Here is a 16137-nt window from a genome sequence, read left to right as displayed (position 1 = left end):
ATATTTTCCCTTCACATGACAAGGATTAAAAAGGATTTGCCAGTAGATTGCCGACTTGATTCATGATGATGATGACTACTAGCTAAGACTTTGAAAGTAAGATGTTGACATGATCAGTCCAATCAAAGCTACTTTACCTAAAACATGATTTTACATCATTTTATTTGTGGCCAATGACCTTGAACCTTCTTTGAAGGGCACTTGTAATATAACTATATGGCAGGACCCAAAGGGCTGAAATTCTGGATGTCTACCCTTCCTAAGGATTTAGTACTTCATGAGTGACAGAACACTGAGCCAATCACGGCGCAATGCTCCTATTTTCTGCTGGCTCACCTCACCACCACAGAAAGCACTGAGCTAGACCGAAACACCTGCATATTGGAGCTGCCTTACTCAAGAAAACAAAAAAGAGACCATGTGTGTATGTGGCTTTATTCACTGAATTATATATTTTTTTACATTGTTTGCAAACTGATATGTGACAAGTATTAATGCTAAAATAACATGCAAAACAGGCAAAAATATATTTAATTATATATGTATTTTTTTAGGGGGGAGGCTAAAAATGTGCACCTACCCTGAATAAATGGGTTGCCACTGTTTATATACCACGGCCACACGACTCATATGTAGGAGTGAACCATTTTTGTGAACAGGGTGGTGCACCTAATAACCTGGCCACTCAGTGTAATGTTCAGTATCTATAGATGAGTGCATAGCCACAGTCAGAAACTCTCCACTATGGCTCTAGCCATAGAAATATAATATATTTATGTCATTCTATTTTATTGTATTGATATGGTATGGCTCAGACTGCAGCTATCTCGAGTAGTGTGAGCGTGGTACTTCTCTCGTCTCTACTCCATAGCAACGACCTCTAGATCCGCGTGTACTATGAACTAGAAACCGACTGATGCTCTCTCCTTTCAAATCTCGGATTCTGCAACATCCCATCGCAATATAATATGGTGTTTTTATCTTGTGAAGCTGGAGCAGTGAGTCGGCTGTGTCTGGAATGATGCGTAATTGAATTCTTAGTTTTTTTTTGCTGTGTCTGGTAGTTACCTAAGCGCATGCATCTCGGTCTCAACTTGGAATCTCACACCAACAAGGAACTATCATTCGGTGATCAAGTAGATCGATCAAATAAATGAGGTTTGAGAACTGTGACAATGTATTGATTTTATCATTGGATACATTTTAATCAACGCTTCTTAACGATGTTACAAATTGGAGACGAAGTTTATTTCTCAGCAGTATTTCTGCTGGTTCTATTCGCGACCAGGAGCGCGATTGGAGCATCGGCCGTCACCGCATCTATTTACGTCTTTATCGTGATGTTTCGGTTCCCACAAGTACCGGCTGACCAGGCAAGTCAGGTGCTGCGGCCCACTGGCCTTGCGAGCGCCGGCGTCCCCGTGGTTGCGCACCGGGCAGGGGGACACGATGCTCCGGAGAACACCATTGCAGCGATCCGAGAGGTGAATCAAGGACAAAGTATCAGTTATCTACCCTGTCTGGCCTACTTAATGCTGTAGCTGCAAATAAAATGATGAGTAGGCTTACTGGGCTATAATGATTTGATTTAGGGGCAGTAGGTGAAGTGAGCAGAGGCCTATGAGAGGCATATGACGTCCCTTGTCGGTACTGTGACATTGTTTCATATTATCAGGGGTTTTAATAAATGTTGCCCAAAATCCATGCAGAGGGAGAGCCTGTTAACTTATTTTGCCATGGTTAGTTATAGTGTAGAATGTCTTGAACATAATTTTTTTATATCTATTCTTTAATTTGAAATATATTTTGGCTAATGTCTAGGCCTACTAGATCAGTACAATCCCAGTTGGTTTAATAGCCTGCTGCGCCGTCTCCCCTACTCTGTCTATCTATCCATTTCAGATCTATATCTCTCCCGTCTTTCTCCACACACCTCTCCGTCCCTTCCTCCTCCCCCTGCTTCATCCTCCTCTCCCATCCTCTAGGCCAGCAGGAATGGAGCCACAGGGGTGGAGCTGGACTTGGGCTTCACTGCAGATGGAGTGGCGGTGCTGATGCACGATGAGACGGTGGACCGCACCACCAACGGGACGGGAGCGGTGGGCACGCTGCGTCTGGCAGAGCTCAGGACGCTCGACGCCACGGGCAAACACAGGCTCAGGTGGGCTTGGCAGGGGAGGGGAGGTTAGGGCCTGGTCCAAAAGCATTGAACTCCTGGGTCATATTCATTAGGCAGAAAATGGACTGAAACAGGGAGGGACCAATAAGAAATGCTTGTTTTTGTTTTCTGTTGCAAAACATTTTCAGTTGTATAGCCTAATGAACATGACCCTGACCTGAATGTTACGCCTTCAGTGTTAGCAGATCTAAAAAGAACACAAGTTGGTGCTTCTGCCAGGAAACACTGGTAGGGTCAGTACCTGGTGCAAACGCTTAGTAACATGGCCCCATGTGTGATCGGTGAGTTCAGTTGGACTTCAAGCAGGACAGAGTCAGGATGACTGAAAATACACTAGTGGGGAGTGTGAACTGTGAATGGTACGAGGCCAGATATAGACCTATTGGTGGCGTCTCAAATATAGCAGCAGTACAAACGTTTGTGTGTCCCCGCTGGCCTTTGTGTGTCTCCAGGGAGAAGTTCAAGGGGGAGAGGGTGCCAACGCTTCAGGAGGCAGTGGAGGAATGCATCAACCACCAGCTGACCATCTTCTTTGATGTCAAAGATCAACCTGATCAGGTATTGTCCCTGTCTGGGAACAGCCCCTACTTCCTAGATACAACTGGAGATCTGAGGGGATTGGATACAGGTTTAAGCAATATGGTGATGGCTCCATCTTGTCTTCTGATTGTTTACCATATTGCTGACACTTCCAATCCTCAGTTCTTTCCAGGTGTCTAGTGGGTAGGCTATAGGGGTTGTGTCTGGACAGGGCCCTCTCTAGGCAGGTACAATCCTTGTTATAAAGCTTTAGGACTTAGGGCTTCACTACAGTATACACCAGGTTTTCCCAACCCTGGTCCTCCAGTACCCCCAACAGTATACATGTTTATTGTAACCCTGGACAAGCACATCTGATTCAACTTGTCAACTAATCATCGAGCCTCAATGAGTTGAATGAGGTGTGTTTGTCCAGGGATACAAGGGTGTACTGTTGGGGGTACTGGAGGACCAGGGTTGGGAAACACTGGTATACACACTCCAGCAGCACTTTGAATGACAACCACATCACTGTAAGGTTAAATGGTAGTAAACTGAGTGTATAGGGAGATTAAGGCATGTTAAAACGCAGCTGTTTAAGGTAGTAACATAGGAATCCCTGCTACAGAGACTGGTCAGAAATAATCTCACAGCTGCCCCAGACAGTGGGTCTGAGAGAAATTCAACCCCCTTTACAATGTGACTCACTATACTTTATACTTTAGATTTGCCAAAGTCCCCTACAGACCTCATTATATATGGAGGACCAAAGCAGTCAAAAAGACAATTAAATAGTCTTGGAGCAGTTTCCCGGATACAGATTAAGCCTAATCCTGGAATAAAAATGATTTTTAATAGAGATTCTCCATTGATCTTTTTTAGTCCAGGACTAGGCTTCATCTGTGTCCCAGAAACCGTCCTTTAGTGTTTCATAGTATTAAATCAAATCAGATTTTATTTGTTACATGCACCGAATACAACAGTGAAATGCTTACTTACAAGCCCTTAACCAACAATGCAGTTTTAAGAAATTACCTAAAGAAAAAAGTAAGATAAGAATAACAAATAATTAAAGAGCAGCAGTAAATAACAATATGGGGGCTATATACAGGAGGTACCGGTACAGAGTCAATGTGCGGGGGCACCGGTGTCGAGGTAATTGAGGTAATATGTACATGTAGGTAGAGTTATTAAAGTGACTATGCATAGATAATAACAGAGAGGCCCAATGCAGCCATTTTCATATCAATATCAAATAATTTCTGGGTAACAAATAAGTACCTTCCTGTAATAGATTTCCATTCAAATTGACCCCCAAAAAATTCTCAACCAAAAAATGTTCTTGGACTGTCTTGGTCTGAGTTCGGAGGGGGAAATGGAAAACTAGCTATTATTCGCAGAGAGGTTAGGAACTCTCTTTGCTATTGGTCTATTAACCAATTTACCGCATGATGTCGTCACCATGGAAAGGCGTGCAAAAGGAATTCAAACCAGTGACCTTTTGGTTACTCTGCCACCTGCCGCCCACATGTATTTGTGTTACACTGCATGTAGTTTGACAGTAAGTAGTGTAGATGTTCCCTCCTCTCCACCAGGCAGCTGCAGCCCTAGGGGAGATGTATCGTAAACACCCTGTCCTCTACAACTCCAGCATTGTCTGTTCCTTTCAACCTAAACTTATCTACAAGGTAACCTTTGTAACATCTCTGGTCATTTGACATTTATGTTTGTTCGAAAACAACATTTCAACTCCGTAACACACAACATAGCCCAACTATATGCACAAAAACTTCAAATTAAACTGTAAATATGAGTTGAGACATCCATGTGCACATTTAGTCATCTTCTGTTCCATTATAGTAGTGTTTTTCCTATGGTGTGCAGTTCAGCACCAGTCTGGTCCCAGGTCTGTTTGTACTGTTTTGCCAACTCCTACGGTCATTGTCATGTTTGGCCTGAAAACAACCATTGTCAAACAGGTGTGGGTCCAGGCTTGTTACACACTGTATGGATGTGTTATTACAAGACTGTTATCTGTCCTCATAACCATAACACCACCTCTGACCTCATCGGTCAACTCCTCCAGATGCGTCAGGCGGACCCTGGGGTGGTCACGGCCCTGACCCACCGGCCCTGGAGCCTCAGTCGCTATGGCGATGGAACACCCCGTTCCCTGTCAGCGTGGACAAACTACTGGCTGGGAGTTCTGGATGTGCTGCTGGACTGGGCCCACCATCACCTGTTGTGGAACCTGTGTGGCGTCTCAGCCATCCTCATGCAGAAGGACTTCGTCTCCCTGTGAGTAATACTAACAGCAGTGGCTCGGCCTACTGAGTTTGTTACATGGCTTGTGTTCATTAGGGAGAAAATTGAATAAAACACTCTGAAACTGGGGACACTACCTGGACTTTTTCAATAGGAAACTCTCATGTTTGTTTTCCGTTGCAAAACGTTTTGCTACATACAGTGTAGCCCTAATGAACATGGATTGAATCACACAGCATTGCGTGTTAATATCAGCGGAAGTTCAACATTGAGACAATTGTATCCTATTGTCAGATAACATATACTGTCTGTATTCATATAATATATTGATGTTTGTTGAAATATTAAAACAAACACGATACCCTGACCACTGACCCAACATGTCTCCACTCCCCTGATCTATCCCTCTCTACAGGGACTATGTCCAGTACTGGGCAGAGCGAGGGGTGGAGGTGGTGGGCTGGACCATCAACACGGCCGTGGATAAACAGTACTACCAAGATGTCCTGAAGATCAGCTATATCACTGACAGCCTGAGGGAAGACTGTGAGCCTCACTACTGACTGACACACAACACACACACTTCTAGACTACTACCTAACAATAACGTGTAGTTGTACAAGGACTCAGACCTCACTATCATAGGGAATATGGAGTATGAATGTACAGGACAGTACACATCCAATATAGCTGCATAGCAGATCATTTTCTAGTTCAGGTTGCCCCTTTTAACCAGAGTAGTTTTCACTGCAAACACTCAAACAAGATTAGACAATGTCAACTATCATTTGACAACTATACAACACCAGCAATAGCAACATAATCTCAGAAATACTCTCTTGAACCAATCATCACACCACTAAATGCAGACAATTTGCTAATTTGCCATGTTGAATTGTTCATCTTCATACTGATCTGTGCATTAGGAGATGAGGCTACATTCATTAATATTGTATTAACGATATGACACTGATATAACAATGGTACAAAATACAACTCTCTTTGTTGACATGTATCTTTGATTTGTCAATGAAAACATGATGTACAATGTATCATTTATGAAACCATGTTATTTATCGGGACTTCTGCTGGCCCACTGTAAATATTGGAAAAATAAATATCCCCTGTCCTAATGTACATGCAGATTGGTGCTGAATAGTGAGTATTCCAGTGTATATGTGATTGTATTGTATGGCCACTGTGTATACATGATGGGGGTACACCTTATTCTTGTTTTGTTCATATCTGAGAGCAACGTTGATGACAGCGGCAATGCTGTACCCCTATCTTCAGACCTGTCCTCTGCCATACAGTCAGTTGGTCACTGTCGCTTTAAAAGACGGAGGGAGGCGTGTTGCGATGTCAAAATTTATGCGCTGCGTTGGTTGAGTGTCTTTGCAGCTCAATGACAGCTCATGTGTCATCAGATCTGACATTGTACCGACTCGGACAGCCCCAAGGACCAAAGTTACCTACTTCTTCACACGCTGGATGCAAGGCGACCAGCTCGTGCCACAGGGCCTCAGGAGAACGTAGCAATCTATAATGGTTTGTTTTGAGATACGTTTTCAACTAGAATGATTGAATAACGAAAAACAGGAGCTTGATTCATGGGTATGTTGTTGCGCGGTAGATTATCCAAAAGTTTCCACCAGTCGTTCGCAGCGCAGAAGATTCTAGTAGTTGAAATGCAGAGATCATTTTGAAACGGAATTTGCCCAATGTAACAGGAAAAACACGGACCTGTTTTTTTAATCGTGGATGCGTCGAGAAATTACACGAGAGGAAATATTGTAAATATTTTATAAATTATAAACTGAGCCTATACCCAATTTGCCTCTGACATAACCGGCCTGGAAAGTCTATAGGACACTTCAAAGTGCCATACTGAAGTTCACTAGGATTTTGCTAGCACATGATGTACACAATTACAAGAGGTCCCAGCAAACTTGTTACACAGCGACGAACAGGTGAGTGTGGTGGATTCTAGGAGACCGATTCGGACACTTTTGTAACAAAGTGCCAGTGACCTCTCGCTCACACTGTCATGAAAGTGATGATACATTGTAATTCTGAGCTTAGATACATGCCTTGTTACATGTTAACATTTACAGTGTGGCACGAGTGTATATTTGCGCATGGTTTACGCATGTGCGCCAATGTTGATGCCAATCCATTAAAGGTGCTTCATTCAGAGGCAGTAACATACATTCTGTGTTTTCAGTGGTTAACTTAACATGTTGATATTGCTTTCCTTTTCAGTACAATGTTGATATCTATTACCTTTTTTAATATCAGGTCAAACGCAGCAGATTGACAAAATAAATGACTTCAAGCACAAACAAACGCCTTGGTCTATACCAGAGTAAGTACTATTATTGCATTGTACATATGTTTAACCGTGTTATTAGCGTATAATGGCAGTGTCACTGTTATTATTGTACTGTAATGATGTTTGGCATAGCTTCGACCTGCAGCCTGTGAAGCATTAAAGTTTCAGAAATTCACATCTTGCAACACTAGCATCGACACTTGCAACATTGTTGTAGCGCGAGCGCCTGTATTGGCATGAAATAGTAGAACGCTAGATATAACAACTAATATCCATGGGGCACATTATATCACACGGCACACTGTTGTGGGTCTTTTCCAAACCACAGCCACCTGCTTTTATGTCATTGAACAGGGGCGTGAAACGACCTTGTGTGTGGGAAGCAAGGTTACTCACGAGCGTTTGTTGTCACTGTCTAGTCCCAACACGTGCATGCTAGCTGAGCAACATGCTAGCTTGGTAGTTGCTCTCTGCTGTCTACTCACACATGTTTACTAAGTTTCAAGATAACCAGTTTAAAATAAACAGCAACAATAAGGCGTTTATCATATCTTTAGCAATATTTCACTAATTTGGTCCTGATCGAGTAGAGTAGAGAGAAGCACAATATGCGGCATATCCATCATGGCATCCTCCATACTGTTAAATAAAGGTCAAATAAATAAAATAAAAATACTGCATTCTTATCATGTGGGCTTTCGTTATCACCATAGAAACCTTACTGTGTTCGAAGGTATGGTAACCGATGTGGTTCAGGTGGCTGACTTCCTATCTAGCTAGTCCTTGCTCTGAGTGAAGCATACATTTTAATTCATTTGTCATGAATGAATGATTGAGAGAGAGCAGAGTCAGAGTAATTTATGACGCCTTAACTACAGTAGCAAACATGCCTAAGAAACTCTATTTAGAGACCATTTCATCATGTCATATTTACTATAGGTATATTGTGTGTAGACTTAAAATAAATGTTGTTTAAGCCCATCTTTTTTTGTCCTGCAGCTCTCCTGCACCCAAGATCGTGTTTAACCGTCTGAATGGGAAGAAGTACCACAACACCCCAGCAGCTCTTCTACAGGTGGACCCCCAACCCAAGGAGGGCTTCACTTCTGCACACCAGGAGAATGTCAAGTTTATCTATGAAGGTAAAGGAGTGAGATACCCTAGAAATACAATTTCTAGAATGGACCAAGCCCCTCAAACCTTGGCAATTTTACTTTTACAATACACTCACGAGTACACTTAATATGGTTGTGACTGAGGACTTCTATGGACAATGGGCCTCTGGGATCTGATCTTGCCCCTACAACCCACTTTACAAAGAATGTGTGTTTCTCTTTCAACATGGTCAGCCATGTTCTCAGTCAACATTATGAATGTTGACCATAGTAAACATAATATTACCATACTATTATTATTCACCTCATCTACTGTCTGAGTAGTCTCCAAATCATCTCCTTTCTGTCTAGTGTCCCTTTAGAGGTGACAGTAGGACCTCTCCTCTAACACTCCCTCCCAGTGTTCTCCCACCCAACTACAGGCAGGGTGATGGTCAGGGTTGGACCAGGAGTCAGTCTCCCCTCTCAGTGTTCTCCCACCCAACTACAGGCAGGGTGAGGGTCAGGGTTGGACCAGGAGTTAGTCTCCCCTCTCAGTGTTCTCCCACCCAACTACAGGCAGGGTGAGGGTCAGGGTTGGACCAGGAGTCAGTCTCCCCTCTCAGTGTTCTCCCACCCAACTACAGGCAGGGTGAGGGTCAGGGTTGGACCAGGAGTCAGTCTCCCCTCTCAGTGTTCTCCCACCCAACTACAGGCAGGGTGAGGGTCAGGGTTGGACCAGGAGTTAGTCTCCCCTCTCAGTGTTCTCCCACCCAACTACAGGCAGGGTGAGGTTCAGGGTTGGACCAGGAGTTAGTCTCCCCAGGCAGGGTGAGGGTCAGGGTTGGACCAGGAGTTAGTCTCCCCAGGCAGGGTGAGGGTCAGGGTTGGACCAGGAGTTAGTCTCCCCAGGCAGGGTGAGGGTCAGGGTTGGACCAGGAGTTAGTCTCCCCAGGCAGGGTGAGGGTCAGGGTTGGACCAGGCGTTAGTCTCCCCAGGCAGGGTGAGGGTCAGGGTTGGACCAGGCGTTAGTCTCCCCAGGCAGGGTGAGGGTCAGGGTTGGACCAGGAGTTAGTCTCCCCAGGCAGGGTGAGGGTCAGGGTTGGACCAGGAGTTAGTCTCCCCAGGCAGGGTGAGGGTCAGGGTTGGACCAGGCGTTAGTCTCCCCAGGCAGGGTGAGGGTCAGGGTTGGACCAGGAGTTAGTCTCCCCAGGCAGGGTGAGGGTCAGGGTTGGACCAGGCGTTAGTCTCCCCAGGCAGGGTCAGGGTTGGACCAGGCGTTAGTCTCCCCAGGCAGGGTGAGGGTCAGGGTTGGACCAGGCGTTAGTCTCCCCAGGCAGGGTCAGGGTTGGACCAGGCGTTAGTCTCCCCAGGCAGGGTGAGGGTCAGGGTTGGACCAGGCGTTAGTCTCCCCAGGCAGGGTGAGGGTCAGGGTTGGACCAGGCGTCAGTCTCCCCAGGCAGGGTGAGGGTCAGGGTTGGACCAGGCGTTAGTCTCCCCAGGCAGGGTGAGGGTCAGGGTTGGACCAGGAGTTAGTCTCCCCAGGCAGGGTGATGGTCAGGGTTGGACCAGGCGTTAGTCTCCCCAGGCAGGGTGAGGGTCAGGGTTGGACCAGGCGTCAGTCTCCCCAGGCAGGGTGAGGGTCAGGGTTGGACCAGGCGTCAGTCTCCCCAGGCAGGGTGAGGGTCAGGGTTGGACCAGGAGTTAGTCTCCCCAGGCAGGGTGAGGGTCAGGGTTGGACCAGGCGTTAGTCTCCCCAGGCAGGGTGAGGGTCAGGGTTGGACTAGGAGTTAGTCTCCCCAGGCAGGGTGAGGGTCAGGGTTGGACCAGGAGTTAGTCTCCCCAGGCAGGGTGAGGGTCAGGGTTGGACCAGGAGTTAGTCTCCCCAGGCAGGGTGAGGGTCAGGGTTGGACCAGGAGTTAGTCTCCCCAGGCAGGGTGAGGGTCAGGGTTGGACCAGGCGTTAGTCTCCCCAGGCAGGGTGAGGGTCAGGGTTGGACTAGGAGTTAGTCTCCCCAGGCAGGGTGAGGGTCAGGGTTGGACCAGGAGTTAGTCTCCCCAGGCAGGGTGAGGGTCAGGGTTGGACCAGGCGTCAGTCTCCCCAGGCAGGGTGAGGGTCAGGGTTGGACCAGGAGTTAGTCTCCCCAGGCAGGGTGAGGGTCAGGGTTGGGCCAGGCGTTAGTCTCCCCAGGCAGGGTGAGGGTCAGGGTTGGACTAGGAGTTAGTCTCCCCAGGCAGGGTGAGGGTCAGGGTTGGACCAGGAGTTAGTCTCCCCAGGCAGGGTGAGGGTCAGGTTTGGACCAGGAGTTAGTCTCCCCAGGCAGGGTGAGGGTCAGGGTTGGACCAGGAGTTAGTCTCCCCAGGCAGGGTGAGGGTCAGGTTTGGACCAGGAGTTAGTCTCCCCAGGCAGGGTGAGGGTCAGGGTTGGACCAGGCGTTAGTCTCCCCAGGCAGGGTCAGGGTTGGACCAGGCGTTAGTCTCCCCAGGCAGGGTGAGGGTCAGGGTTGGACCAGGCGTTAGTCTCCCCTCTCAGTGTTCTCCCACCCAACTACAGGCAGGGTGAGGGTCAGGGTTGGACCAGGAGTTAGTCTCCCCAGGCAGGGTGAAGGTCAGGGTTGGACCAGGAGTTAGTCTCCCCAGGCAGGGTGAGGGTCAGGGTTGGACCAGGCGTTAGTCTCCCCTCCCAGGCTCAGCAGCACAGCTGCACTGACACTGATACCAGTAATAGCAGGCACACAGCTCAGGGAGCTGGCTGGAATTCCACTGCCCTCACACCCAAATTGAAGCCCTCTGCCAGCACCATCGTGTGTGTCTATCTGTCTGTGTGTGTGTAAATGATCTACTCTGCCTCCAACGAAGGTAGTACACAATGGCTTCTAGAAATATGTGTTGATAGTCACTGCGTGAGTCTGCAGTGTAATTGAATGAAGACAAGTATTTTTTTGTGCCTAAGTGGAGCTCTACACAGTAAGCTAAATGACTGTGTTTCAACATTAACCCTAACCTACCCAGCCAAACAGCATGTGTAACTTGTTAAGTCATTTCTCCCTTGCCCATGTGACACACTAGGTCGTTCCAACTGAACGTTTGCAATGGCAGCACATTACCTACCTAACCTTGGTCAGAGTGGACAATGACAAAAAGTAGGCCCTGCTCATACTAGGCCTTCTACAGAGAGGTTCTAGAAATGAGGATTGCAACAAGTTTTATAGGATCATTAACCAGTAAATACACATTTTAGGCCACTACAGTTACACCTGTAACATTAGAAAACAACCTGGTGGTTCAACAGGTGTAAGTCATGTGAAGGTCCATATGGTGAAAGGTGCCTATCATAGATCTGACAGGATTGGATCATTAATATGGGAGCGCCATCTTGCCTTCACTATGAGCATGTTTAAGTAAAATGATAGTAACGCAAACTTGCCTTCATCGTTCATTGGTTCATTTATGCAGTCATTCATTCCCCAGTACGGGTTCATTTTGATTACCACACGCTACCGCATTTTGACTTGTGATTTTATTACATTAGTACTTGAAACATTTGGACTAGTGAGATAATATTGGTCATTAGTGCCAGTGGACTGAACGCTCATAAATCCACATGACAGAGTGCATTATTTAACATGTAGTTTTAAACGCGGCATGCTATGTCACATTCACCCTACTGGACCTTACACTGTGGGTGTGACGTGGCACGACTACTTTTGTTCAAAGGTTATTTCCTTTTTACACATTTTAAGCTGCAAAATGTTTTAACCTGACTGACTCTTAGGGTGAGTTTCCCCCCATTTTATGTTCCACTATATGACTGTCTGCTTTCATATTGTTTTCTTCTTCTTTGTTTCTCCTGGTAGTATTTTGATATTGTTTTCTTCTTCTTCTTTGTTTCTCCTGGTAGTATTTTGATATTGTTTTCTTCTTCTTCTTTGTTTCTCCTGGTAGTATTTTGATATTGTTTTCTTCTTCTTTGTTTCTCCTGGTAGTATTTTCATATTGTTTTCTTCTTTGTTTCTCCTGGTAGTATTTGCAATGTTAAACTAAAGCATGTCTAAGAACAATCTATAGATTTCCAAGAAAACCCAAGGAACCTACATTCAATTCTACTGAAGGCTGCTTGTATCCAGGTTGTGTCTTGTGTGTTGCTGTTGCAGTCTGGCAGGAGGTAGTGCAGCTGGCGGAGGAGGGAGGAGCCAGTGACGAGACAGGAAGTGCCAGTGCTCAGGGACCAGTGCAGTATTCAGACACCAACCCCAGCCCCAACCCAGCCATGAAGAGTGAGTCCTGCCCTGAGTCTACCTTCCTCCTTCAGTCTCATCCCTTAAACACTCATTCACTGTAATCTGTTCTCCATTCTCTCCCCCTCATCACATTTCCTTGACACTAAACCACTTCCTCTGTCCGTACCCCCCATGCTTTTCACACCCAATGGAAAGATGTACCTTCTTTTGGTCACCTGGACAGCAGGTCACATCTGCGTGTGTGTTAGGACTGTCACAGCACTGCCACCACATAAACCAGTGTGATGTAGGGTTGTGTCAGTCATCATGTTTTCATTCTTAGCAATGAGAAGAGGCGTTTTGGGAAAGTCATATTGGGGAACATTCGGGAAGTGATATTGGGAAAGTCATATTGGAGTTCATTGACTGGGAATGTCATATTGGAAAAGTCCTATTGGGAAACATTGGGAAAGTCATGTTGGGAAACATTGGGAAAGTTCTGATATGACCTCTGAGTTGTCACTGTTCGTGGTCTTAATGTCCCAGTGCAGTTGAAATTTTGAAAATTATGAGAAAAGACTGCTTGCTTTGGCCTGCCTGGTGACACCAGGTGGTAAATTAGTTAATAGACCAATAAGAAAGAGAATTCCAAACCTCTCTGCCAATAACAGCTAGTTTTCGGTTTTCCATTCCCTACTCAGATCACTCCCAGACAGTCCTAGCAAAATTCTTGCTTGTGAAATTGCTCTTTGCTAAGAAGCTATTTTTGTTTCTCTTCGACCATTTTAATTGAAAACAGTCACAGTAAAGTACTTAATTGTTACCCAGAAATGATTTAATATTGAGTTAAAAACAGCTGCATTGGACCTTAAGTAATTTCACCACTGAATTCTTACTTTAGTTTTCTAAAATATAGTCACCATCTATGTTTGACCAGTTCCAATAATGTGCTTCTAACCTTTGTTCACACCATCACCCTACAAAAAAGTTGAGGTCCACTTGTTAATGCTGCCACACCATAACCCAATGTTTGAGGCCTCCTCTAACTCTCTTCTTTTCCCCGTCCCCAGACTTTGTTCCCATCGATCTGGATGAGTGGTGGGCCCAGCGCTTCCTGGCCAACATTGACAACCTGTCCTGATGGGCTCCACCATCTGGGGCCCCATCGGCCAGGGCAGAGGGCCTTATGGAGGGGCCTGAAGGTCGGGTGAGAGGGGGGTTCAACCAGGTTGGAGCCTAGTGCACCTGGTAACAGGTGTGGGTCTTCTCCAGAGGAGTGGAAATATGGGATGGCGATGGGCATTACTCGAGAGCAGCGCTGGGACGCAGCCATGACAACCCCTCACCTGAACTCTTTTACCTTTTTAACAGAAAGAGTACAACCAACCAACAAACGCTGTCCACTTGGGCAGCTACCCGGAAGATACAAGTCTTGAAGTTTTGGTTATTCTCCATCTCTCAAGTCCAACACTGTGGACTAAGATGTCAAAATGTCTGTACTACTTTAAAAACGCAGTAAAGATGTGTTCTCAAGACGTGCTGTGGTGAGATTTATTTTTCACTAAATTGGAGGTTGGATGTGGCTTGCAATGCCACAGCTCTACACAGGGTGTCACTGATGTCAAACAGTGGTCCACTGCTTGGACACATTATTTTATTTGTATTTTACCTTTATTTAACTAGGCAAGTCAGTTAAGAACAAAGTCTTATTTACAATGACACTGGCCAGACCCTAACCCGGAGGACGCTGGGAAAATTGTGCACCGCCCTATGGGACTCCCAATCACAACCGGTTGTGATACAGCCTGGAATCGAACAAGGGTCTGTAGTGACGCCTCAAGCACTGAGACGTAGCGCCTTGGACTGCTGTGCCACTTGGGAGCCCGTGGAGAGAACTGATCCCTGTTTATACCTGCTGCTAACATGCATCCTGCTCTTGGCCATATTCTGATTTAGCCCACATTTCTAGACAGGTATAGACAATTTAAAAAGAAGGGATTGTGATCAGATCTTCCTGACCTCCGGAGGTAGTCATGCTGTGTTCATAGTTCCACCTCCAGAGGTAGTGGGGAACTGATTGGTTGGTTGGATGAAAGCTTAGTGGGAAGAGCTTAGTGACAGGTCAGTCAGTGGAGTTTACAGGTAAAAGTTTAATACAATAAAGGCTGGCAGGGAGGTTGGAGGTGGATGGAGGGTCAGGGAGAGAGATCTTTTATTTCACCAGGTAGGCCAGTTGAGAACAAGTTCTCATTTACAACTGTGACCTGGCCAAGATAAAGCAAAGCAGTGCGACAAAAACAACAACACAGAGTTACACATAAACAAACGTACAGTCAAAAACACAATAGAACAATCTATGTACATTGTGTGCAAATGTAGTAAGATTAGGGAGGTAAGGCAATAAATAGGCCATAGTGGCAAAATAATTACAATTTAGCATTGGCAGGTCAGGGAGGGAGATTAGAGGGTCAGGGAGAGAGGGTGTATGGAGGGTCAGGGAGGGAGTATGGAGGTGGATGGTGGGTCAGGGAGAGAGGCTGGAGGTGGATGGAGGGCCAGGGAGGGAGTATGGAGGTGGATGGTGGGTCAGGGAGGGAGTATGGAGGTGGATGGTGGGTCAGGGAGGGAGTATGGAGAGAGGGAGTATGGAGGTGGATGGTGGGTCAGGGAGGGAGTATGGAGGGTCAGGGAGGGAGGCTAGAGATGGTTCAAGGGTCAGGGAGGGAGGCTGGAGGTGGAGGGTGTTAAATTAGGCGAGGAGAGAGGACACAACGAACTGAGGAAAGAATAATTGAGAAAGAGTCTTGGAATTCTGCTTAGGAGTTTTCCTCATTCAGGGCAGGATTCAATACAAGGCTCATTACAGAGCAGCACTAGACAATAGAAAGCTGACATGAATCATGGGTCACGTTCAGCAGGACCCAATGTTTTGGGTTCATATATAAATGGGCTATCTATGTAGAACAAACATGCCTCTGACATGTAGACTAAGGAATCACATCAGCTCAATTAATGATATTTCTATCTGCAACGTTCGACAACATTTGGCAACAAGGTGGCCCTAGCCTCAATTTTGTTCTCAGAGAAGCTCCGCCTCAAAGGCAGAACTAATTTGATTGGTTGGATGAAAGCTCAGTGGGCAGAGTGTAGAGTGGCATGTCAGTGGATGGAGTTTACAGGGTCATGTCTAGACAGGATCCAGCTTTTGTCAAAAGTAATTTTTTTGTATTTATTTTTTGCATTTGAGCTAACCCTAACCCTTTTCTTAACCTAATTCTCCTAAACCTGCAACGACAAGTAAATTCTGACAAAAGCTGGATCCCTTCTAGCCATGACCAGTTTACAGATGAAGGTCAAATAAAATAAATGTTTTTAAGAAGGTAGGTTGGATGTGGATGGAGGGTGTTAAATGTAGGTTGTGACTTGCAAGGTTACCAGTTCAAATCCTGGTAGCGACTTGTTTTCCAACCTTACCCAACATTCTTAACTAATCACATTTCTAATCTACACTGAACAAAAATATAAACGC

The 16137-nt window shown here is 45.9% G+C and overlaps 2 protein-coding genes across 3 annotated transcripts; both read left to right on the top strand.

The window, feature by feature from the left end:
• The first annotated feature begins 640 nt into the window (after positions 1–640).
• LOC139581828 (glycerophosphodiester phosphodiesterase 1-like) lies at positions 641–6100 on the top strand. Of its 2 annotated transcripts, XM_071412107.1 has the most exons (6): positions 641–1484; positions 1986–2161; positions 2632–2737; positions 4294–4386; positions 4785–4996; positions 5379–6100. In XM_071412107.1, exons 1-6 carry the CDS (start codon positions 1224–1226, stop codon positions 5524–5526), a joined length of 996 nt encoding a protein of 331 aa, XP_071268208.1. In that variant the 5' UTR covers positions 641–1223; the 3' UTR covers positions 5527–6100. The 2 variants fall into 2 exon arrangements, with proteins under 2 accessions (XP_071268208.1, XP_071268176.1); XM_071412075.1 differs by lacking the exon at positions 4294–4386 and having other exon boundaries at positions 659–1484.
• Positions 6101–6227: 127 nt separating this feature from the next.
• On the top strand, positions 6228–14143 carry LOC139581993 (MAPK regulated corepressor interacting protein 2-like). Its single transcript, XM_071412159.1, has 5 exons — positions 6228–6933; positions 7262–7328; positions 8295–8437; positions 12543–12665; positions 13679–14143. Exons 1-5 carry the CDS (start codon positions 6879–6881, stop codon positions 13747–13749), a joined length of 459 nt encoding a protein of 152 aa, XP_071268260.1. The 5' UTR covers positions 6228–6878; the 3' UTR covers positions 13750–14143.
• The last annotated feature ends 1994 nt before the right edge of the window (positions 14144–16137 follow it).

Source organism: Salvelinus alpinus, chromosome 1, assembly GCF_045679555.1.
Source record: "Salvelinus alpinus chromosome 1, SLU_Salpinus.1, whole genome shotgun sequence".
NCBI classification, from domain to species: Eukaryota; Metazoa; Chordata; class Actinopteri; order Salmoniformes; family Salmonidae; genus Salvelinus; species Salvelinus alpinus.
Note: the sequence above shows the minus strand (reverse complement) of the source record. Positions and strands in the feature narration are given on the sequence as shown.